The 24,266-nt window shown below is 41.8% G+C and overlaps 1 protein-coding gene across 2 annotated transcripts in view; it reads left to right on the top strand.

Moving 5' to 3' along the window:
• Positions 1 to 14,242, top strand: part of SYN2 (synapsin II) — a 190,233-nt gene extending 175,991 nt beyond the window's left edge. Inside the window, exons 12-13 of one of the 2 annotated variants that reach the window (XR_011563085.1) lie at positions 12,915 to 13,611; positions 14,049 to 14,242. Coding sequence is in view for 1 of the 2 variants with exons in the window: in XM_070776937.1 (XP_070633038.1) it covers positions 12,915 to 13,192 (278 nt within the window). In the remaining variant the exon portion in view is untranslated. Of the gene's footprint in view, positions 1 to 12,914; positions 13,927 to 14,048 lie in introns of those variants that run through there. The other variant, XM_070776937.1, reaches the window with a different exon arrangement.
• Positions 14,243 to 24,266: the final 10,024 nt, after the last annotated feature.

The raw sequence follows: 24,266 nt of genomic DNA, 5'->3' as shown, positions 1-24,266 counted from the left end.
TCCCTTGGAGAAGGGAAAGGCTACCCACTCCAGTATCCTGGCCTGGAGAATTCCATGGGCTGTAGTCCATGGGGCCCAAAGAAAGGGAAAGTGAAAGTCGCTCAGCCATGTCCAGCTCTTTGCAACCCCATGGACTGTAGCCTACCAGGCTCCTCCGTCCATGGGATTTTCCAGGCAAGAGTGCTGGAGTGCCTTACTGTGGTGTTAAGTTGCATTTCCCTAGTGCCTCTATTAAGTATCTCTTGTATATCCTTTTTTGGTGAAGTATCTATTCAAATCTTTTGCCCACTTAAAAATAAGTTTCTTTGTCTTCATAATATGTATAGTTTCTTTATATTTTCTGCATATAAGTCTCTTGTCAGTTAAATGTTTTTTCTTCCATTCTGTGACTTTTTTTTTTCATTTTCTTAGTGGTATTCTTCTAAGAGTAGATTGCAATTTTGATGAAACCAAACTTATGTTTATTTTTCTTTCACTGTTAGTTCTTTTTTTTTTTTTTTGCATCTTACAGAAGAGATCTTTGCTTATCCTAAAGTTTTGAAGATTTTTCTCCTAAATGTTTTTCTAGAGTTTTACAATTTTTGATTTTACACAAAGGTTTATGACACATTTCAAGCTAGCTTTGTGAGATGAAGGTGGAGGCTTGTTTCTTTCCAGTTCTTCCAGGACCATTGGTTGAGAAGACTTTTCTATCTGAAATATTTTGTTGAAATTAATTAAATTATTTATGATTGGGCTTCCTAGGTGGTTCAGTGGTAAAGAATCCACCTGCCAATGCAGGAGACGCTGGTTTGATCTCTGGGTCAGGAAGATCCCCTGGAGAAGAAAATGGCAACCCACTCCAGTACTCTTGCCTGGGAAATTCCATGGACAGAGGGCCCTTGAGGGCTACACTCCATGGAGTCGCAGAGTTATACATAATTTAGCAACTAAGTAACAACAACATATATAAACACACACATATATTTTTATTGCACTTTGTGTTATTGTGCTTTGTAGATACTATGTGTTGTGTTGTGTTGTGTTGTGTTTTATAAATGGAAGGTTTGTGGTAGCCTTGTGTGGAGCAAGACTATTGGAGCCATGTTTCCAATAGTATTTGCTCACTTTGTGTCTGTGTCATATTGTGGCAATACTCGCAATATTTCAAACTCTCTACCAGCAAAATGATTATGACTCACTAAACCTCAGATAATGGTCAGCATTTTCTAGCAATACATTTTTAATATTTTAAAATTAAGGTAGATATGTTTTTTTTGTAGACATAATGCTATTATACACCTAACAGACTATAGCATAGCATAAACATAACTTTTGTATGCACTGGGAAACTGAAAAATTTTTGTGACTCACTTTGCTGCAATATTCCCTTTTTGATGGTCTAGAACCAAACTGACAGTATCTCTGAGGTCTGCCTGTACGAACAATGGATTATTATTCAGCCACAGAAAGAAATGGAGTTCTGATACTCTATGTCATCCATTTCAGCATGAATGAAACTTGAAAACATTGTGAAAAAGAGCCAGATACAAAAGGACAAATAGTGTATGATCCCACTTACTTGAAATAACTGGAGTAGGCTAACTCACAGAGACCAAAGTAGAATAGAAGAAACCATGGACTGACGGGTGAATGACAGGAAATTATTTCTCTTATTGAAATATAGTTGATTTACAATATTATGTTAGTTTCAGCAAAGTGATTTAGTTATATCTAACAACAGACTGGTTCCAAATAGGAAAAGGAGTACGTCAAGGCTGTATATTGTCACCCTGCTTATTTAACTTGTATGCAGAGTACATCATGAGAAACGCTGGGCTGGAAGAAGCACAAGCTGGAATCAAGATTGTCGGGAGAAATATCAATCACCTCAGATATGCAGAGGACACCACCCTTATGGCAGAAAGTGAAGAGGAACTAAACAGCCTCTTGATGAAAGTGAAAGAGGAGAGTGAAAAAGTTGGCTTAAAGCTCAACATTCAGAAAACAAAGATCACGGCATCTGGTCCCATTACTTCATGGGAATTAGATGGGGAAACAGTGGAAACAGTGTCAGACTTTATATTTTGGGCTCCAAAATGACTGCAGATGGTGACTACAGCCATGAAATTAAAAGACGCTTACTCCTTGGAAGAAAAGTTATGACCAACCTAGATAGCATGTTGAAAAACAGAGACATCACTTTGCCAACAAAGGTCCATTTAGTCAAGGCTATGGTTTTTCCTGTCGTCACATATGGATGCGAGAGTTGGACTGTGAAGAAAGCTGAGAGCCGAAGAATTGATGCTTTTGAACTGTGGTGTTGGAGAAGACTCTTGAGAGTCCCTTGGTCTGCAAGGAGATCCAACCAGTCCATTCTGAAGGAGATCAGCCCTGGGATTTCTTTGGAAGGAATGATGCTAAAGCTGAAACTCCAGTCCTTTGGCCACCTCATGCAAAGAGCTGACTCATTGGAAAAGACTCTGATGCTGGGAAGGATTGGGGGAAGGAGGAGAAGGGGATGACAGAGGATGAGATGGCTGGATGGCATCACCGACTCGATGGACATGAGTTTGAGTGAACTGCGGGAGATAGTGATGGACAGGGAGGCCTGGCGTGCTGCGATTCATGGGGTCGCAAAGTGTCAGACACGACTGAGTGACTGAACTGAACTGATGTCTATTTCAGATTATTTCCATTATAGTTTATTATAAGATATTGAACATAGTCCCCTGTACCATAAGTTAATCCTTGTTGCTTATCTATTTTATGTATAGTAGTTTGTATTTGTTAATCCCATACTCCTAATTCACCCCTCCCCTTCCCTTTCCCTTCAACCACAAGTTTGTTTTCTGTGTCTGTGAATCTGTTTCTGTTTTGTGTATAGATTCATTTGTATTATTTTTTAGAGTCCCCATATAAGTGGTAGCGTATAATATTTGTATAGTAGTATAATATTTGTATTTCTCTTTCTGACCTAACTTTACTTGGGGTGGTATTTCCTAGGTCCATCCATGTTGGTACTAATGTTTCATTCTTTCTTTATGTCCAAGTAATATTCCATTGGATTAATATATACCACATCTCCTTAAGCCGATCATCTGTTGATGGATGCTTGGGTTGTTTGCATGTCTTATATGCTGCTTTGAACCTTGGGGGTGCATGTATCTTTTCAAATTACAGTTTTCGTATTTGCTGGATATATGGTCAGAAATGGGATTGCTAGATCATATATAGGCCTATTTTTAGTTTATTACAGACCTTCCATATTGTTTTCCAAAAAAACAATATGGAAAAGTTGGCTGCACCAATCTACCTTCGCACCAACAGCGTAGGAGGACTCCCTTTTCTCCACATTCTCTTCAGTATTTATTATTATTTGTAGACTTTTTAATGATGGCCATTCTGACTGGTGTGAGGTGGTAACTTATTGTAGTTTTGCTTTGCATTTCTCTAATAAGTAGCAATGTAGAGCATCTTTTCATGTGCCTGTTGGCCATCTGTATGTCTTCTGTGGAGAGATGTCTATTTAGGTCAAAAAAATCTATTTTTTGATTTTTTTTATTGAGTTTTATGCACTGTTTGTATATTTTGGAATTAAGCCCTTGTCAGTTGCATCATTTGCAAATACTTTCTCCCATCTCATAGGTTGTCTTTTTGTTTTGTTGCTGTTTTCCTTTGCTATGCTAAAACTTTAAAGTTTTATTTGGTCCCATTTGTTTATTTTTGCTCTTATTTCTTTTGCCTTGGGAGATTGATTTAAGAAAATATTGATCTGATTTAAGTCCAGGAATGCTGTTTTGCCTGTGTTCTCTTCTAGGAGTTTTATGGTATCAGTCTTTTATTTAGATTTTTAAACCATTTTGATTCTATTTTTTTATATGGTGTGAGAGAAGGTAGTCTAATTTCATTGATTAACATGCAACTGTCCAACTTTCCCAGCATCACTTACTGAAGAGACCATCTTTTATTCATCGTATATTCTTATCGCCTTTGTTATAGATTAATTAACCATAGGTATGTGGGTTTATTTCTGGTCTCTGTATTGTATTCCATTAATCTGTATGCCTGTTTTCGTGCCAATACCACCCTATTTTGATTACTGTTGCTTTGCAGTATTATGTGAAGTCTGGGAGTATTATGCCAGGCAATTCTTATTTCATGGGCATGGAGTTTCTGTTTTAGACGATGAATTATTTTGGAAATAGATAGTGGTGATGTTTGCACAACATTGTGGGTATAATTGATGCCGCTGAACTTAAAATGGTTAAAAAGACAAATTTATGTTCACATATATATATACATACACATTATAGATAGATATATATAGGCACAATAAAAAAATTAAAAAATATTCCATTCCTCCCTCCTGCCTATACTTTTAAAATTCTGTATATTATAAACACTCAATACCTTGTTGTTATTTTCCCTTCAAACAGTAAATTATTTTTTGAAAGAAATAAAAAAGAAAAAATCTTTTAAATTTGCCCACACATTTGTTATGTCTGAGACTCACCATTCCTTTGTCTAGATCCAGATTTCCCTCTGATGTTGTTAGCCTTCATCCTGAAGTGCTTCCTTTAGAACTTTTTGCAGTGCTAGGCTGTTGCTGCTGAATTCTCCCAGGTTCTATTTGCTTGACAATGTCATTATTTCACCTTTAGTTTTTAAGACTATTTTCACTTGGAATATTGGAAAATTTTCTTTCAGCATTTAAAAATCATCTAGTTTGTGTGGTTTCTGAAAAGAAGTTAAAAGTCATTATCTTTGTTTCCTCTAAATTAAAATGTGTGTTTTTCCCTCTGTCTACTTTTAAGATTTTCTCTTTATAACTTGTTTTCAGCAATTTGATCATGAAGTGTCTTGATGTACTTTTCTTTGTATTTATTTTGCTTGGAATTCATTGAATGTGTTTGATTCATGGGTTCATAGGTTGGTTTTGTTTTGTATTTAATTTGAGGGAAAAGAGAAAGTGTTAGTCGCTCAGTCATGTCTGACTCTTTGTGACAGCACAGACTGTGGCCCTTAAAGCTCCTCTGTCCATGGAATTCGCCGGGCACGAATACTGGAGTGGGTTCTCATTCCCTTCTCCAAGGGATCTCCCTGATCCAGGGATCGAACCTGGGTCTCCTGCATTGCCAGCAGATTCTTTACCCTCTGAGCCACCAGGCAAGCCCAATTTGAGGGAAATTTGGCCTTCATTTCTCCATTTTTTTTTCTGCCTCTCCTCCTTCTTGGACTTTTGTTACATTCATGTTTGACCACTTAATTTTGTCACACAAGTCACAAAGGCTCTATCTTTTTCCAAATCTTTTTTTCTTCTATACCTGGCCTTTATAGTTTCTATTATCTATGGCTTCAAGTTCCCTGATCTTCCATCACACGTTCTTAATTACTATTATTCTCATTTTTCATTTCAGATATTGTATTTTTCAGCTCTAGAATGCCTATTCAGTCCTTTTACACATCTTAATTTCACCCTTCATTGTGTTCATGTTTTTATTCAAACCCTTCAATATTTGTGTTAGCTTTCAAAGTTCTTGTCTGATATTTCCACCATCTCTGTCATTTTTAGAACTGTCTTTGCTGACTAATTTTTAATCATGCCTATGGATCACATTTCCTGTTTCTTCACAAGTCTAACAACTTTTTCTTGGATAGTGCATATTGTGATGTTTTGTGTTGATTGTTTGAATTTTGCTATCTTCCTTCAAAGAGTATTATGGCCTTTCGGCAGGCAGTTAAAATACGTAGAGATGAATTTGGCCTCTTCAAGGCTTGCTTTTTAAGTTTTGCTATGTATGTATGGGACAACCTTAACTTATAGTTAGTTTAGCCTTATTTCTAAGGTATGGTCTTTCGGGGGTGCGTGCTGAGTGATCCAGGTGCTTAAGGGGGTCCACACTTGAATGTCTCCTAGCATTGTATGACCTCTGTGAACTGTGCTCCCTGCTGCTCATGTTTTCCCTGGTAATTGTTATACATCATTGTTATTAGCCCTGCTTTGTGGTCTCATTCTATGCATGCTCTTATTCAGGCTCAAACAACTTCTGGAGCTTTTTCTCAGTGTAGCTCCCACCTCACTATTACTCTAGCCCATAAACTCCAGGATCTTCAGCCTCCCAGAACCCCAGTCCCTGTCTCTTCTCTTAGCAAGACCTACGTGTTCTGCTTCTGTCCCCCTTCCCTATACTGAACTCCAGAAAGTGCAGTGGCTCACTGGGGTGCACATAGGGCTTACCCCTTTTGTCTGTCTTCTCCTGAGGACAGCAGTGCTATGCTCTCTATTGTCTGCTGTCTGGAAAACAATTGTTTCATAAATTTTGTTCAGTTTTTTCGTTGTCTAGCTGGAGAGCAAGTCTGGTACTAGTTATTCCATCACAGCTAGAAGCAGAACTCCAATCTGCATTTCAGTCTCATGGAAAAATAATAGCTTATAGCTGTGTTCCGACTCAAGGTTAAATAGGGATGAGTGAAATATAGTAAAATAAATCACCAATTGTGTAATCAGATACCCTATAGCTTGGAGAAACTTTAAGTTTTCACTTTAAAGTAGAATGCTTTAAGTTATATTACCAGTTTAATTTAAGGTTCATTCTTTCTCCCAGGCCATGCGTATTTCTTGACATTATCCCTTCACAACCGGCCTTTAGTTGATCTTCAAAACAAAAGAAATCTAACTCTAGTGACACTAGCTGTCTTCTGTGATTCCTAACATAAAATTAGGAAAACTTGAGTATATTCTGTATGTGCCTTCAATTACTGAGGTGCAAATAATAAGCTCCAATTTGCTTCAAGGTTACTGGAATTAAGTCATCCAACCATATTCTTGAGGTCAAGTATACTAACATTTGTATACAATTTCATAAAGAAAATAAAATCTTTATAAGATATGGATGTGTAAGATCTGCTTTTGAGATTATGTCCAATTTTGTCGATTTAGTTGGCAAAGCGGTTGCCAGGGTATAATGTGTTACACTTTTCACACTGTGAGTCAGTGTGTTCGCTAGAAATGCCATATAAGCCTGAAGGCTTATCTGAGGACAAAGGACGATGAGGGGAGGAGAGAGACGGAATGGATCCATTTTGAGGTGCTGAGGATTAGAAGACTCCTCAGATCCCTAGGAGATCCATGTTTACTGCACCAGCCTTCAGAGTAACCAAGACGCGGAAACAACCTACATGCCCTTCCACGGACGAGTGGATAAGGAAGATGTGCCACATGCACACAATGAGACACGATCCAGCCCCCAAAGCGAGGGAAACACGGATGGACCTCCAGGACATCATGCTAAGTGAAGTAAGCCAGTCGCAGAAAGACAAACACCTCGTGGTTCCACTCATGAAAAATCTAAAATAGTCAAATGTGTAGAATCAGAGTGGAATGGTGGTTGGCAGAGGCTCGAGGTGGGGGAAACGGGGAGCTACTAATCAATGGGCTAAACAAGACAGTATGTTCTAGAGATCTATGCAGCCTTGTACCTAGAATCCACAGAGCTGCATTGTATGCTGAAAAATTTAAATGGGTAGATCTCACGTTAAGTTCTTGCGACCATGTGTGTGCTCAGTTGCTCAGTCGTGTTTGACTCTTTGCGACCCCATGGACTGTAGCCCACCAGGTTCCTCTGTCCATGGGATTCTCCAGGCAAGAATATTGGATTGGGTTGCCATTTCCTACTGCCATAAGAATTAAATTACAAAAAAAAAAGGATTGCTGATTGTGTTCATGATATAAAGATCTTACAAAAATGTTAAAAAATCAAGGTTAAAAAAAGACTGAAGTCCAGTTCTTTAATGACTTTCAGGTTTTTAGCACATGCCTGGTGCTTTGACTTTATGAATGGAAAAAGGTGGCATGTATCCACTGGCTTAATCTAAGGTGTCAACAATCCCTCTCTGAAGCTATTGAAATAAGAGGAGTGCCCACAATTACTAAAGATCTTCCGGTGATAAAAGAGAAATTGCATAAACTCCTGGCTCCATGCATGAGAATGATTCAGCGTTTCATAAAAAAAAAAAATACTTTCATTGACTTTCCAGTTAGGTTAATTTTCAGGAATACTTTCTCCTCATACTTAACCGTTGAAATGCAACAACTTCTCACTGCCCCCCAGGTCGCAGGCATACAGCCTCTGAAAGCTGGTCCGAAATCTGCTTTTACTGTGTCTTCTTTATAAGACAGGAAAGAGACTGGCTGAATGGCTGAGCCGGAGCAGAAGTCTACCTGCTGGCAGGAAATTTTCTTAAGCTATGTAAGCAAGGACAAGATGACTGATGAGGCAAAGAGCATGTTCCAAACCTGCAATCGACCTGCAAGAATCAGTACCTGGCCTCGTGCTTATCAAGTGCACTCCCCAGGGGACCTGATTAAGGAAGGAAAGAAATAGGATACAGAGCCACTGCCACAGACACGTGGTGGGAACATCTACCTAACAAAGCTCTTGTTGAAGCCATGCCTAGTGAGCTTCAGATCCTCCAGAGAAGGGGGTGGAGTCTGAACAGCCATGAGTAAGCAGTCAAGCTTTTAAACCATCAACTACATGCTGGAAGGAAATTTTCCTGAAATCTGTTTTGGCTTTATAAACAAAATGTAAGGAATACCGCTTTCTTGATGATCTGATCATCAGAGTGATGGGCTGTGTGATAGGATGATGCCATCAGGCATAGTGAGACGCTAGGATCCGTTTTCTCTACAACACTAACTGATTCTGGACGCCTTGCCCTTTAAGTTGTTGTTGTTGTTGTTGTTGTTTTCCTCCTTCGTGTCATTTTTCTTTGGCTCCTATCTCACAGGTACACTGTCAGCGGTTACAATGTCCTGTTACCAAGACGTTTTTAATTCTCTTCTGCATGTGTCAGTTCTCATCGAATGTGGGCGTAGATGACGTATTGCCAGGTTTCTTGTGCAGAGACTCCTGTGAATCAGGTTCGTTATCTGTGGTGCATAGACTTGGTGACCTTTAGTGCAGGACCCAAGTCCTCCTTCCCCCAGCTGAGGACTACGTCCCCCAGTAGCTGACAGCACTGACTGCTGAAAGCTTACAGTCGAGTTTCTCTCTGGGCATTGCCCTCAGCCCTGGGCAGCTGCTTCACCCCAGGTTACGCTCTCTCCCAGGTGCCGCTTACATCCAGTACATGGGCTTGTACAAAGACCCAATCTTCTCGTTTTGACTTGAGGCAGCTTTGAAAGGCCACCCCAGCTCCAGAACTTTTGGCAGGATTGGCTGAAGCTTTGTTGCAGCTTCTTCACAGCTCGACTTCTCCTCATACGCAGTCCTGCTTCCCTCACTGCCTTCCAGGGCTTGCTGCTGAGAAGATCCCGGCTGACCCTCCTGCAGGCAGATCTCCACCTCCAGGTCTGTGTCCCAGGGAACCTCCACTAAGGCAGGTGGTGTGACCTCAGCCCTGCCGGTGTCCTTCACAGCAGTGGTACCTGTGTGTCTTAGGACAGGTCTTCCCTCTTGCCCGGTTTTGCTCCCAGTTCTTGATTTCCATGTTTTCCATAGAATTTCTTCTTTGTGTGGAGATTTTGAAGTTGACTAGTGGAGGTTATAAAAATGAGGTTTCCAAATAGATTAGATTATAGGCTAACATTTATTCAGAGAACCACCTTTATTGAAGAGGTCTCCACTGGTAGACTGAAGTATCAAGGATTTTTTTTAATGTTATTTTATTTCTTCAATGTTTGAAACGTTTATTTGGACCATCCTCTATGTTTTCTTAACTCTTTTAAACCAAAGTTGATGGTCCAAAACAAAAGATTATTTATGGACACATATTTTCCCACTGTTGGTATTTGCTGTTCAGATGCTAAGTCATGTCTGACTCTTTCGTGACCCCATGGACTGCAGCACACCAAGCTTCCTTTTCCTTCACTATCTCCAGGAGCTTGCTCAAACTCATGTCCATTGAACTGGTAATGCCATCCAACCATTTCATCCTCTGTTGCCCCCTTCTCTTCTTGCCCTCAATCTTTCCAGAATCAGGGTCTTTCCCAATGAGTTGGCTCTTTGCATTTCCTGCTGTGGCTTTCTTCAAATTCCCTAGCTCTCATATTCTTGCTGGTAACATTTAGACAAGTATTATATACCTTCATTCTTTTCTTTAAGATCTTTGTTCTATTGTTTTGATAGCTTGCTCTAATTATCTCCCTACCCATTAATTTTTTTAATTGAGGTATAATTGACAATCCTACCCCATTGATTCTACCTGGAAGTTTCTAATTTTATTTAAATAGCCTGTTTAACCAAGTGGAATTCAGAGACTGGAAAAGCCATTGAGAAAATGCTAAGTATGCTAATATAGTACAAATTTTTATTTACTTAAATCACATATAAACAAAAATGTGTTACTGATCAAACCTGGCATCCTCTAAACGGATGTCCCCTGTTTTACAGACTAATAGACACCGAAGGACCTCAGAGATCATCTAGTGCAAGCGCCTCATTCTGTGGAGGCCCCAGGGTGAGGCGACAAGCACCAGAATGTGCAGTTAGATCCCTCATCTGTCAATTCAGAAACCGTACTTCTTCACCACAGTTACCACTGAATTCCTTTTCCTTTCTCTCTAACTCCTTCCATGAACCCAGGACATTCTCTTGACTCAGTACTTTAGAGACCACAGTTATTTTAACTTCATTGTCCTTTGAACCTCAAGCGGGTTTCTGGCATTCCTTTTTCCTAATTCAGTTATGCAATCCATCAGCAGAATTTAACCAACACAAATTAGTTGGGGTGAGAAAATATTTAGGCACTTTCATCCAATACTAGGGCTTTTTGTTTTTTAAAAAATAACCTTATGAGACTCTTTTTTTTTTTTCCTTTTAATCTGTGCCTGTTGACTCAGAGAACCAAGGACCCCAAGTGGCCCGTTTGTATGGGCTGCTAAAATACCAAAGACTGGGTGGTTTATTAAAAACAGAAATTTATTTCACAGTGTTAAGAGGTTGGAAGTCCAAATCATGGCATTGGAAGACTCAGTGTCTGGTGAAGGCCTGCATCCTGGCTTATAGACAAAACCTCTTCACCGTGTTCTCACGTGGTGGTCCGGGGCAAATATGTGTTCTTTGGCCACTTTTTAAAGGGCACTAATCCACTTTCTAGTAGATTTCCAGCCTCTTAATCACCTCCCAGAGATCCCACCTCCTAATACCGTGACCTTGGGGATTAGGTTTCAATATATGAATTTTGGAGGGACACAAACATTCAGACCATAGCAGATATGACTAATACAAAACTCAGTGTTATGAGCTGTATGATGTCCCCTCAAAATTCATATGTTGAAAACCTAAGTCTCAACACCTCAGAATATGACTGTATCTTGAGATAAGTTCATTAAAGAGGTAACTACATTAAAATAGAGATGAGACTTTTTTGGAAGCTGTGAAAGAAAGTGAAAAGTGAAAAGTGTTAGTCACTCAGTTGTGTCCAACTCTTTGTGACCCCATGGACTGTAGCCTGCCAGGCTCCTCTGTCCATGGGATTTCCCAGGCAAGAATATTGCAGTGATGAGTTGCCATTTCCTTCTCCAGGGGATCTTCCCCACCCAGGGATTGAACCCATGTCTCCTTCATTTCAGGGATATTCTTTACCATCTGAGCCATCAGGGAAGCCCTTTGTAAGCTCTACTTGAACCCTATGTTGGAGAAGGAAATGGCAACCCACTCCAGTATTCTTGCCTAGAGAATCTGGTGGGCTGCTGTCCCTAGGGTCGCACAGAGTCGGACACAACTGAAGCGACTTAGCATAGCATGAACCCTATGTACTAAAATAATCAGAAAATGTGCAAGTTCCTTTTACAAAGCGCCTTACATACTATGCTTCTTTGTGTGAGTTTTAGCATCACTTGTGGCAGAATGAAACTATTATTCTGATCAAAAAGTACGTGCAAATTAGTTCACACCCTGTATACTTAGTCTGCCCCTGAAATAAATTGGTTAGCTAAATGAGTGACAAATAAATTATTCAATGATGCAAATATTCATCACAGAAAGGCAGGCTGAGCTTTCAACTTGAATAAGAGTCTTAGAATTACTCTAGAGAGATAAGACTGGTGCCAAGTGGAAGGAGCAAGGACTCTAATTTTATTTCACAAATATTTTCCTTTCATATCTCTGGTCTTTGTCAGTCTCTCTAGAGTCACCAAGGGAGACAGGCAATTGATAGTTTCTTGCAGTAAATCATTTTGCTGAGAAATCCTGCATAGCAGGTATTGCCTGACTTAGCTGAGAATGATAAACTAGCAATGTTGTTATTCAAGTTAGAAGGACCTGAAGGAGCATAAAAACTACCTGCGGTGTTGTTGTCATGGTGTCTCTTTAAAAGAGTGATAAAGAACTTCAGTTTTGGGTGGGAGGTGGCTTGCAACTTTTTTTTTTTTGGCTTTCAGCATGACCTGAAGAATTAGAACTCTCCAAAGCCTTCAATTTGAGTTAAACTATCCAGTAAAGAAGCCGAACCCGGTCTTGACCTTATCTATAATTTCGTCCTCTAGCAGTTATCTCCAAAGATACGAGAGAACTACAAAGGTTTCAGTTACAGAACATCTCCCAGTTCCCTGGCCGTCTCATGGAGTTTTCTCACAAGCCTGATGTGGGCGGATCTGATCTTGCTTCTTATATTTGCCCAAAATGAATGGACCGCGCCAGAATGAACCACGTCCCTACCCCAGGTTTGGCGGGTGCTGATCCCTTAAGGGCAGTACGTCCATGAGGTGTTCTCGTTTAGAAATCCTTGACTGTCCTGCACCATCACCACGACCACCACCGCCATCACCACCACCATCCCCATCAAACCACCAATCTCCTGGCGTTCTTTACTGAGGCCCTGAGATTCAGGCTGAGACCTGCTTCCTTACAAAAGACTTGTTTCCTTCCTATCTGACATAGCCCAGGTAGCAATCACATTTCATAATGTTTTTCTCCTTTTGTTCTCAGGTGTTCTAAGCCGGCTCCCCGCAGCGCACATCAACAGTAGAACACCTGGGGCGGACCTGGCTCCCAGACCATCAGGAGAGACTTGCCAACCAGCTTGCTTAGGATGTCTCCGTAGTGGAAATTCTGGGACTGGGGCCTGTTTGGAAACACCAGAGATAGTTCAGTTCAGTTCAGTGGCTGAGTCGTGTCTGACTCTTTGCGAACCAATGAACCGCAGCATGCCAGGCCTCCCTGTCCATCCCCAACTCCCGGAGTCCACCCAAACCCATGTCCATTGAGTCGGTGATGCCATACAACAATCTCATCTGGAGACCCCCACCCAAAAAAAATAGCATCGGTGCTTCCTTTTAGAACAAGACAGAAAAGCACATATATCATTTTAAAGAAGCTGAGCTTTGGACTGGTCGAGAGAGGAGATGGTGGGGAAGAGCCCCTTTCTTACTGAGCGTATGTTGGCTTGTTTTGTCACTCATAATTGGAAAAAGCTCTGTTGCCCTCCTTCTGCCAAGGTGTTCCCTGCATAACCTGGGTTCCAGTAAAAGCGCCGAATGCATGCAGTGTAAGAAGTCCTTCCTTCACTCTATCTTTTCAATCACAAAGTATGTTGATTCACTAAAGTCCAGACTTTTTGCTGGCACCACCTTGACCTCCGCTGCCCTACTTTGGCCTCTCATGATCGCCTCCATAAAAGCCACAGGTGAGTCAGCTGAAATGGGAAGGAGTAAAGAGGTGTGTTTCTGGCTCCTCCACTCAAGACTCTGAGCAATGAAGGACTGCAAACAAAGTCTTTCAACCTGAAACTCTCAAGGGTAGGGTGTGGGAAAGTGTGCGGCCCAGTGCATGTTCGGCAGGTCGGACATGTGTACTTTCCTTCCATTTAATGATTAGAAAGGAATTAACTCTCCCTGCCGCACTGCAGTCCAGCTCTCACGCTCTCCTCATGGAAAATGCCACCGGGACAACACCAAGCTTCAAAACCCTTGTGCTTTCTGGCCAGGGATAAAGGGTTCCCTCTCTCCTACACTGATTTCCGCCCCTTCCTCGTTTCTCATTGTTCTGAAAATGTTTGTAATTTAATTGCTAAACATGAGAAATGTGATTAGTAATGTTTGGCTCCTCTGGTTGATTCTGTAGAAAGACTTTTTCACACGTTGACGTCAAGCACCCGCACACACGTTGGGCGGTGGTCTGCTAACAGCCCAGAGCCTTGGTCTGCCTCCATGCCAGGCTGCAGTGTCAGGGCCCGCTCCTTCCTGCTACACTCCAACATTCCTCATAGCTGGAAGAAGTTATCTGCAGGCCAACCGAGAAGACAACATCGCTCCTCTCCTACCTCCGTGGAATGTGCCCCGGTAAGAAATAAGAATTCTTCATTCAAAGCCTGGGGAGTCTGATGGTCTGCCTCTCATGAAGGGTCAGCAAATATTTTTTCAGGAATCCTGAATTATTTTCCTTGATGTGAGAGCTTAAAAATCTAGAAAAACATTATGAAATGTGATTTCTATCTACTTGGCAACGAGTGAGGGGATGGTGTTGCGTTTAAACACACACACACACACACACACACACACACACACACACACAAAATACACTCTGTGGAGACAGGTCTTAACCTGTATGTTGGAACCCCTGCTTAAATCTCAGTAGACAAAAGCAGAGAGACAGTATATCAGAGGGGTTTCAGCACGCGGACCTGAGTCAGGCTGCCCAGGTTCGCGTCCTCGCTCCCTTCCTTACCGAGCAGGAGACTCTGAGCAGGTTGCTACATTTCCATGTGCTGAGGCTCCCCCATCTGCAAACCGGGGACCAGAGTAGTCCCTACCTCATGGAGCCGTTATGAGGATTAAATTAATGTTCATAAAGCTGCTCACAGCATGCCTGGCACATATAGTAAGCTCTAGAGGTGTTTGTTAAATAAACGAAATAAAGATGCATGTCACGGCCGTGTTAGTCAGATCAGGGTGCCGTGACTACACCACAGGACGGGTGGCTTAAACAACAGACATTTACCGTCTCACGGTTAGAGGCTGGAAGTCCGAGACCAAGATGGCCTCAGGGCTGGTTCCCCGTGAGGGCTGGCCATGATGGAAACATCTGTTCCAGGCCTCTCTTGTTGGCTTGTAAGTGGCTGACTTCTCCCTGAGTCTTCCCTCTTGTAAATATCTGTGTCTACATTTACCTTTCTTCTAAAAAATATTTATGTATTTATCATCTACTTGTCTGCAAGTAAAAAATTTAGTTGCAGCACATGGGATCTTCTTTGCATCACGTGGGGTATTTCGTTGCAGTGTAGGGACTCCCTAGTTGCAGCAGATGGGCTTAGTTTCTCCATGCACGTGGGATCTTACAGTTCCATGACCAGAGATCAAACCTGCGTCCCCTTCATTACATGGCAGATTCTTAAGCACTGGGCCACCAGGGAAGTCCCCAGACTTATACTTCTTTATAAGAACATCTGTGATACTGTATAAGGGCCCATCCTAACGACCTCATTTTAACTTAATCAGGTCCGTAGAGATGCTGTCATCAAATATGGGCACAATCTGAAGTGCTGCGGGTTAGAACTTCAACAGATGAACTGGGGGATGACACCCAATTCATCCTGTAGCAACAGCAGTTTCAATGGGGGTGCCTCGACTCCAGAGGCAGCGCTTGGAGTGGAAGCAGCCACGTGTAACAGCAGCTGCCAAATCACGTGGAAGGGCGGGTCTTTTATTTGCATGTTTTCCTTTAAGCCTGTTGTCTTCATCAATCAAACTCTTATTCAACACTATGCTTAAGCCTCTGCCTCTCCTTGAGACTTAATGAGTTCAATAAGCCCATACTAATTCTTCAGAGTAGCGCAGTTCTTAAATGTTGTTTGGCTTATTCAATTGGTCCAAAGTCCATTTTCGTGCCCTGTTGGATTCTCCCTAGTTCCAGGGTCCTTCACTAAAATCTGTCAATATTTATTTGACTTTGATGGTGTGCTCATAATCCTTCTCCTTTCCATAAACTCAACATTTCTTATGAATAATTTAAAAATTTTGTTTCCAATTCTTCTTCATGACATGCCTTCATGGGTGAAATACAGAATGCTCACGCCATGCATGCAATGACTATAGCTTATGAAAGACTGGATTTGTATTAATATCCACCAGGTCAGAAAATATCTTATGTTCTGAATGAGGAAGGAAAACCAGAGAAACATCACAGAGTCAATTGATTTTAGAAACAGTGGTGAAGATAAAAATCCAAGAATAACTTAGAATAAGTTGAAAGGAAATTGTGAAAAAATTACTTCCCCAAACCTGGGATAAGGAGAAGGAGGCAGCAGAGGATGAGATAAGTTAGATAGCATCACCCAGCTCAATGGACATGAATTTGGGCAGACTCTCGAAGCTAGTGGAGGACAGAGGAGCCTGGTGCTTCAGTCTGCTGCTGCTGCTGCTAAGTCGCTTCAGTCGTGTCCGACTCTGTGTGACCCCATGGACAGCAGCCCACCAGGCTCTCCCATACCTGGGATTCTCCAGGCAAGAACACTGGAGTGGGTTGCTGTTTCCTTCTCCAATGCATGAAAGTGAAAAGTGAAAGTGAAGTCACTCAGTTGTGTCTGACTCTTAGCGACCCCATGGACTGCAGCCTACCAGGCTCCTCCATCCATGGGATTTTCCAGGCAAGAGTAACGGAGTGGGTTGCCATTGCCTTCTCCAGTGCTACAGTCTATGGGGTTGTAAAAAATTAGACACGACTTAGCGACTGAATAACAACAACAACAACAAACCTGGGATGCCGTTCACTAGGTTTTGAGCTTCTTAAGAGCAGTACCATTGTCTTATACTGCTCCCTCTCTCTCTCTTTTTAAGCCTCCATGGTGACTAACAGAATTCTGGACATATATAAGAGCTCAATGGATATTTGTGTATTAAAAGCCTTGATTGAGGCTAAGGTTTAAAAGAGACAATATTAGCATTTATCTGTAGGAAATTCATTACATGTTAAAGACAGTACAAGTGGAAAATATATACAGACTCATAAAAGGAGTTCAGAAGCGGAGGCTTTTTTCTTAAGATATTGTTTACTCTAAAAAAAAAAATATTGTTTACTCTAAGGGAAAAAAAAATCCAAAACCAGTGAGGAACTATCTACTTGATTTAAGATAATAATTTAACCCTCCCACTTTAAAAATAAGGAGAGAGTACAAGAAATTGCGCACCTTGGGAGGACATTCATCTAGACCGAATCCCTCAGTTTACAGATGTATAGAGGACTCAGCAATATTAACTTCTCTGTGGTCATACAGTGAACTGGGCACTAAGCTGATTTCCATATGTTACGCTTCCTGCCTTTCTCCTGTTGATTTATTTAGTAAATAAATAATGTAAAATATACTCCAGTTTCCTGATGTGTACAATTAAGGAAGAGGCAAAGGAACTGCTGGAAACGGAAAGCATGTGCAATAGCCAAGAGGTGGAAGCACCCCTCAACTGGTGAATGAACGGAGAGACCAAATGTGGTCCATACACACGACGGAACATTATCCGTCCCGAAGAAGGGGGTGATTCTGACACATGCTGCAACATGGAACTAAGTGAAGGGAAGTAAACTAGTCACAAAGCGACAGAATCTCTAAGACTCCACTCATATGAGGTCCCTAGAGTCGTCAGATTCACAGAAACAGAAGGTAGCATGGTGGTTGCCAGGGACTGAGGGGAGGAGACGTAGGGTCTTGTTCTTTAACCGTCGCAATTTCAGTTCTGCGAGATAAAGATGTTCTGGAGGTTGGTTGCTCGTCATTGTCAATATACGTAATGCTAGTGAACTGGACACTTAGAAGTGGTTAAGAGGGTAAATTCTGAGTCGTATGGTTTTTTTTTTTTTTAAACCACATTTAAAAGAAAAAAAAGGAAAGATGAGACAAACACAAAATGACAAGAGAGAAAAAGACAAAGAGGGTGCGATGCAAAAAAAAAAAAAGCGCAAAGATCAATACAGCATTTCCCAGCCACAGAGCTCCTCACCACCCACCCACTAGCCTCCCAAGCCAGCCTGTCTTCTGATTCTTAGTTCTGCTTAACTATGCTAACCAAGATCACTCTGCTATTCATACCAGCAATGCCTGCTCTGCTGGCAAACTCCTGATCCCAATTCCTACACACACATACACACACACACACACACACACACACACACACCACGGCAGGCCCAAACACGCCTCCATTCTGCAGCCCTCTCCTCCCCAGAGCTGACTAAGTCACCAAGCTTAAAATCTTTGTCATCCTGTCTGTCAAGGTGGCCAAGAGTCAGAACTAAACCAAACTGTGAGGATAAAATTCATTTCAGGATCCCCTTCCCCTCCCTCCTCTCCTTTCTTTGGTTGCTCAGGGGCCCATGCAGCTCCCAGGCAGACAAGACGCTCTCACTGCGGTCAACCAGAGGTTCCTGGGTCAGGCCGCCCCTGTTTTGCATACCTTTTTCTCCACGGCCCATGCACCATCTCCTTCCCTCCATCTCTACCCCACCCCACATCTCACTCCCCACTAGGGTCACCATCACCTGTACATGCTCTCCAAATCTGCTCTTAGGCAGAGATCACGCTAGAAGTAGAACCAGACCATAAAAGTCACACTGTGGCAGTATGGAGAGATACTTTCACCACCAGACACATCGACAGCTGAGTGTCGCTTCTGCTTTGGCTCAGCCACTTCATTCTTTCTGGAGCTATTCGTAATCGCCCTCTGCTCTTCCCCACTACCATAGTGGACACCTTCTGACCTGGGGGCGGGGGGCTCATCTTCTGCTGTCATATCTTTTTGCTTTTTCATACTATTCATGAGATTCTCACAGCAAGAATACTGGAGTGGTTTGCCATTCCCTCCTCCAGTCTCCAATGGATCTTCCTGACCCAGGATTTGAACCAGGGTCTCCTGCATTGCAGGTGGATTCTTGACCAACTGAGCTATCAGGGAAGCCTATCCAGTGGACCACGTTTTGTCAAAACTCTTCACTATGATCATCCATCTTGAGTGGCCCTGCACAGCATGGCTCATAGCTTCACTGAGCTGACGTGAGCCCCTTCACCATGACAAGACTATGATGCTTGAAGGGGGGAGAGATAATAGTGCATTTATATGTGATGATCTCTCGGGGAATATTTGCTCTCTTTTAGGTTACGATTCAAACATCCATGTCTTTAATGGTGGAACTTTAGCTATGAGAGACAGGCCTTTGGGGGCATGGTTTTAGGGTGTTTAATGATTTGGCTGTCTCAAAATTCCTATTTGTTCATATGGTCAATTCTGAAGAATCCTCACTGGGAGACTTTGAAGCAGTTAAAATATAATTCTTAAATTCCTGGTAAATAAAATTTCAGCCTCTTCCTCACACTCTTCTTACAAACCCGCTCGCTGCTTTTGCATAGGATCCAAATTCTTGTTTGAGCATCACCTTTTAAAATTTCCTGTTGTTTATGTTGGAGAAGCTAGCGAGCAGGGATATATGATAAAAAAAATTCCTAAGGTGGTAGAGAAATGGTTACAGGTATTATGGAATTATCGTCTCCTTATTTCACTGGAGGCCAACTTGGCAGAAAGGATTTTTTTGAACTCTGTGTTTCTATTATGATGGGGTACATGTGGATTCTGGAGGTGAACCCCTGAAAAGAAATTCTTCTCTGAAAAGCATTTCAATGAATGTCACAAATATCCTTCTAAATACCAGAAGGTCAGGCCCTGTGGTCAATACATGGCTGGCCTTATGACTGACGAGGAGAGTCCCTGGTCATTATGAATGCAGTAATATGAAGATTTGTGATATAAATGTCACTTTTTCTATTTTTGTCAAACCGCACAGCATGTAGGATCTTAGTTCCCTGACCAGAGATCAAACCCCATGCCCCTTGCAGTGGAAGCATGGAGTCTTAACCACTGGACAACCAGGGAAGTCCCTACCTATATGTTTTTTGAGTGATAACTCATCTTTTATTCTCTAGTGAGACATCCACATATCTGCCTGTCATCCTAAATGAATGGCCTTTCTGTTCTCACTCACCGTGAGCTCTAAGAAGGAAAGATCAGATAATGTTCACTATTTTTAATTGCACTTGGCTTAAGAGTTCCTCCCATTTTTCCTTTTATTGCTCTTGAAGTGTCATGCCAAATAAAGCAAGACTGTCTCCCCTAGCATATTTAAAGCCACCCCCATGTTCCTAGCACCAGGATCAAGCAGGAGAAAGTTCAAAATGAGCACTCATTTTTGCAGGAAGGTAAGTAGAAATAAACCATTTCTGTAACACAGAGTGCCATGGAGAAAGAAAAGTTTGTAATCGCCAATAAACCAGTGAAGCCGCACCACCATCTAGCTAGCATGGTGCCTTGTAGTTAGAATGGCCTCAAAAGGCAATCCTGTTCTATAAGGAGAAGTGAAGTGAAAGTGTTAGTCACTAAGTCGTGTCCAACTCTTTGGGACCCCATGAACTCTAGCCCGCCAATCTCTTCTGTCCGTGGGATTCTCTAGGCAAGGATACTGGAGCAGGGTGCCATTCCCTTCTCCAGGGGATCTTCCTAACCCAGGGACTGAACTCAGGTCTTCTGCATTGCAGGCAGCTTCTTTACCGTCTGAACCACCAGGGAAGCCCCCTCTGTGGAGAGGGGTTGTGCTATTTGTGGGTGATCCAATAAAGCTTCCAGTAATTCTGCTTTCTTCTGCTCTCGTTTAGTGTTTTCCTTTGCTTATCATTTGGGATGATGACTCATATTTACTACTGGGCAGTTACCTTCGACTATTCAACTTTTATTTTAGACTTGTCTGCACCCTTTCCAATGGCATAGAATTCCTTTTCCAGGGAACATGTTATGGCAAATCCTAAAGAAAATCCAGAAACCTGAATAACTCTTATTTGTAAACCAGTTACCTCCTTTCATCTCCCAAAAAGGTGTTCATTTTTCTTTTAAACACGTTTTTTAAAAAGAAAGAAATACCATAGTCTTCCCAAGGGCTAAAACCTTAGTTTGCCTCTGTTTCAAATATTTCTTTATCCCACTTGAATTCCAATATTTTTTGAACAAATTAAACAAAACCTGGTTATTAGGGGCCAGGAAAGAAATGTGCCTCTCCTTGCTGTTATTGTTCAGTCAGTAAGTCGTGTCCAACTCTTTGCAACCCTGTAGACCGCAGCACGCCAGGCTTCCCTGTCCTTCCCTCTCCTAGGATCCTTCAAATGTTATTAAGTTTGGCTTGGGATGAGACCCTGGGCTTCCCTGGTGGCTCAGTGGTAAAGAATCTGCCTGCAATGGAGGAGCCTCGGCAATGCAAATTTGATCCCTGGATCAGGAAGATCCCTGGAGGAGGGCATGGCAAACCATTCCAGTATTCTTGCCTGGAGAATTCCCTGGACAGAGGAGCCTGGCAGGTTACAGTCCGTAGAGTCGGACAGACCGAAGTGACTTAGCATGCAGGGGTGGAACCCTAGAGCAATTTAATTAATTTTCTTTTGCTGAAACCAGTGTTTTGAAAAGAGGGGTAAAACAAAACGATTTTCAAATGTCAGGCATTAGAATGTCAACGTTTGCACTATGTTTTATAATTGTCGTCATCATCACATTGAAAAATACTTATTAAGCTATTGAGTGTGTATGGTGCTGTGGTAAGCAGAGTATAAAGAGAACTATGTCGAGATAATTCCCATTTTTCTGGATGGAAAGGGAAGCTGAGACCACGACAAAACATGAAGAATATAGGTTGGTTCCAGTGGATAAGGCATTATGAAGATTAAAAAGAACAGTTAAATTTATTAAAAAGCAAAGCAACCATACAAAATTATAGAAGTAGGAAAAATATTTAATTTTATAGATCAGAAAACCCTGCAAGAGAAAGGCAGAGCGACTTGCCCAATGCTACAGAAAATTAAAGACACACTCGGGATGACAATGTAGTCATCCACTTTTTAAAAATATTCATTTGGTTATGAATTTGGCTGTGTTTGGTCTTAGCTGCTGCATGCAGGATCTTCTGTGCATGGCACGGTTTCCTTGTAGTGCATGGATTCTCTATTGTGGTGTGTGGTGCTCAGGTGTAGTTGCTCTGAGGCATGTGGGATCTTAGTTCCCTGACCAGGGATCAAACCCATGTCCCCTGCACTATTACACATTCTTAACTACTGGACCACCAGGAGAGTCCCTTATATCCAAATTTAATATTCTTTTCATTGCACTGTTTTGCCACGATGTTTTCAGTAAGTTGTTTATAGATGTTATCTCAGCAAAGATTCAACACTTAAAGGTTAGAAGCTACAGGATTAGTTTATGAGAACCAGGAAAAGATCAGAGGCAAGCCAAGAGCATGTCTGGGAGATAGAAAAGTTATGAGAGTTAAGCAGGAACGAGGGAGATGCACGCCCCTCTCACGCAGGACGGGAGCACCACAGCAGAGAGTGCAGCGCAGGGGGATGTGACGCCTGGGCTCTGCCTCCTATTCGCTTCAGGACCCAGGATCAGGGACTTATCATTTTCCTTCTTTCCTGCAGAGGGCTTCCCTGATGGCTCAGACAGTAAAGAATCCACCCACAGTGCAGGAGACCTGGGTTCAGTCCCTGGGTCAGGAAGATCCCTTAGAGAAGGAAGTGGCAACCCACTTGAGTATTCTTGCCTGGAGAAGCCCATGGACAGAGCAGCCTGGCAGGCTACAGTCCATGGGGTCACAAGAGTTGGACATGACTAAGTGACTGATACTCCTTGGTGGAGAAGGCAAACGAGTTGAACTGAATTCCCTCTGAGGTGTCCTTTCCTGCTCTCACATGTTGCAATTTCATTATGTGATGGGCTCCAAACCATAGGTAGTTCTGGAAAGAGAATCCGGTATTGTTATGGAAGAAGGGTAAGCTTCCCACAGGGTCACACGTGAAATGTTGTCATCCAGAGCCAAGAAGAATGTTCTCTCTCACTAAAGACCTCAGAAACTCAGAAAACCAGGCAGCGCTTTCGTTTGTTTCCATCTCCATTACTTCTTTATCACATAGGAGGATTTGGTTAGGGACTTGCTTTTCACTCTTTGTTAGAACTATGAGAGGTAGGCTTTTTTGTTGTTGGCTCTAGATCCATATCTATGTATGTACTCATATATATTAAAAGCTTTAGGAGTTACTGATGAAAGGAAGCATTTCTTTGTTTCTTTCTTTCTTTATCACTCATTTGTTTAAATTCTCTCCTCTCTCTTAAGTTCCAAATTTGGGGTAGTAGGTGAGTTTAGGAAAATGTTCCTCCAGGGACTGGGTGCTCCTCATTCTTGAATCTCCTGGGGAAATACTGTGGTCTGAGAGGATACTCATTCTTGCTCTGACTTCAGTTCAACCCCTCAAAAGACAACTAGGTCACACCTGGTTTCTGTTATGTTTAAAAACTCGGCCACCAGGTTGCCCGCTTGAGACCAAATTGATCACTAAAATAAACGTAACCAACCCGTTCTGACCCAGGTTTAGAAACCCCAGGGTACAAATCTGTCTTTTTTTTTTTTTTTGATGTGCTAAACCACACAGTCAAACTTGTGCATATGATTATTAAAGAGTTGCAATCATAACTCATTTCAACAAAAAGCCAAGCTAACTTAAGACAGATTTAAATAAAGTCATGAGCTCTGCACAGCCCATTTCCTCAGGCCTGAGATCAACAGCAATGCACATCCAGTCATACCACCCAAGTATCAGGACACAACCTGCAAGTTTCTGTGAAATGTCTGTGTTTGGTGTTATGTCACTTGTTCTGTTTTGTCTGGATGGTACTGAGTGTCTAGATGTTTGGAAACATCCAGATCATAGACCTGAAAACTTTCATTTTGACGGGCTATTTGGCATTATAACCAAGAAGCACTTCCAATCAATAACGTTGACATCATCAGCCTTTGATAAAGCATATGCTTTGTTTTATTTCAGATTGACACGAGAGAGTAAACAAACCTCATAACCATAGCATTTTAACTCAGCTTTGCATGTTGGCATCCACTTGCTATTAATACAAACTATAAAGCAGTTAAATGCCTCTTAAGTTTTTAGAACATTCTCACTCCTTGCCTGCTTGCTTGCCTGTCTTTTCTTTTTTTGCATTAAAAATTTGATCTTTGCCTTATTGGAACTATGAAGAAATCTAAATCTGAATAGCCCTTTTTATAACACACAGTCATTGTTTGTACTTGCAAAATTGGATTAAGAAATCACTGGTGTTCTTACACATGTCTTTTTGCCAAAGAAAATTCAGTGTATTTCTGCCTAGCCGTGAAATTTCCACCAACCAGAGTGAGTGATTTTGTACCACCCACACTCTTCTCCTTGGCGTCCCCACTTCCCTAGGGAAATATCAGCTTGAAACCCATAGAACATGTAGA

This window comes from Bos indicus, chromosome 22 (assembly GCF_029378745.1).
Source record: "Bos indicus isolate NIAB-ARS_2022 breed Sahiwal x Tharparkar chromosome 22, NIAB-ARS_B.indTharparkar_mat_pri_1.0, whole genome shotgun sequence".
Lineage (NCBI taxonomy): Eukaryota > Metazoa > Chordata > Mammalia > Artiodactyla > Bovidae > Bos > Bos indicus.
This window is presented reverse-complemented; position numbering and strand designations above follow the sequence as displayed.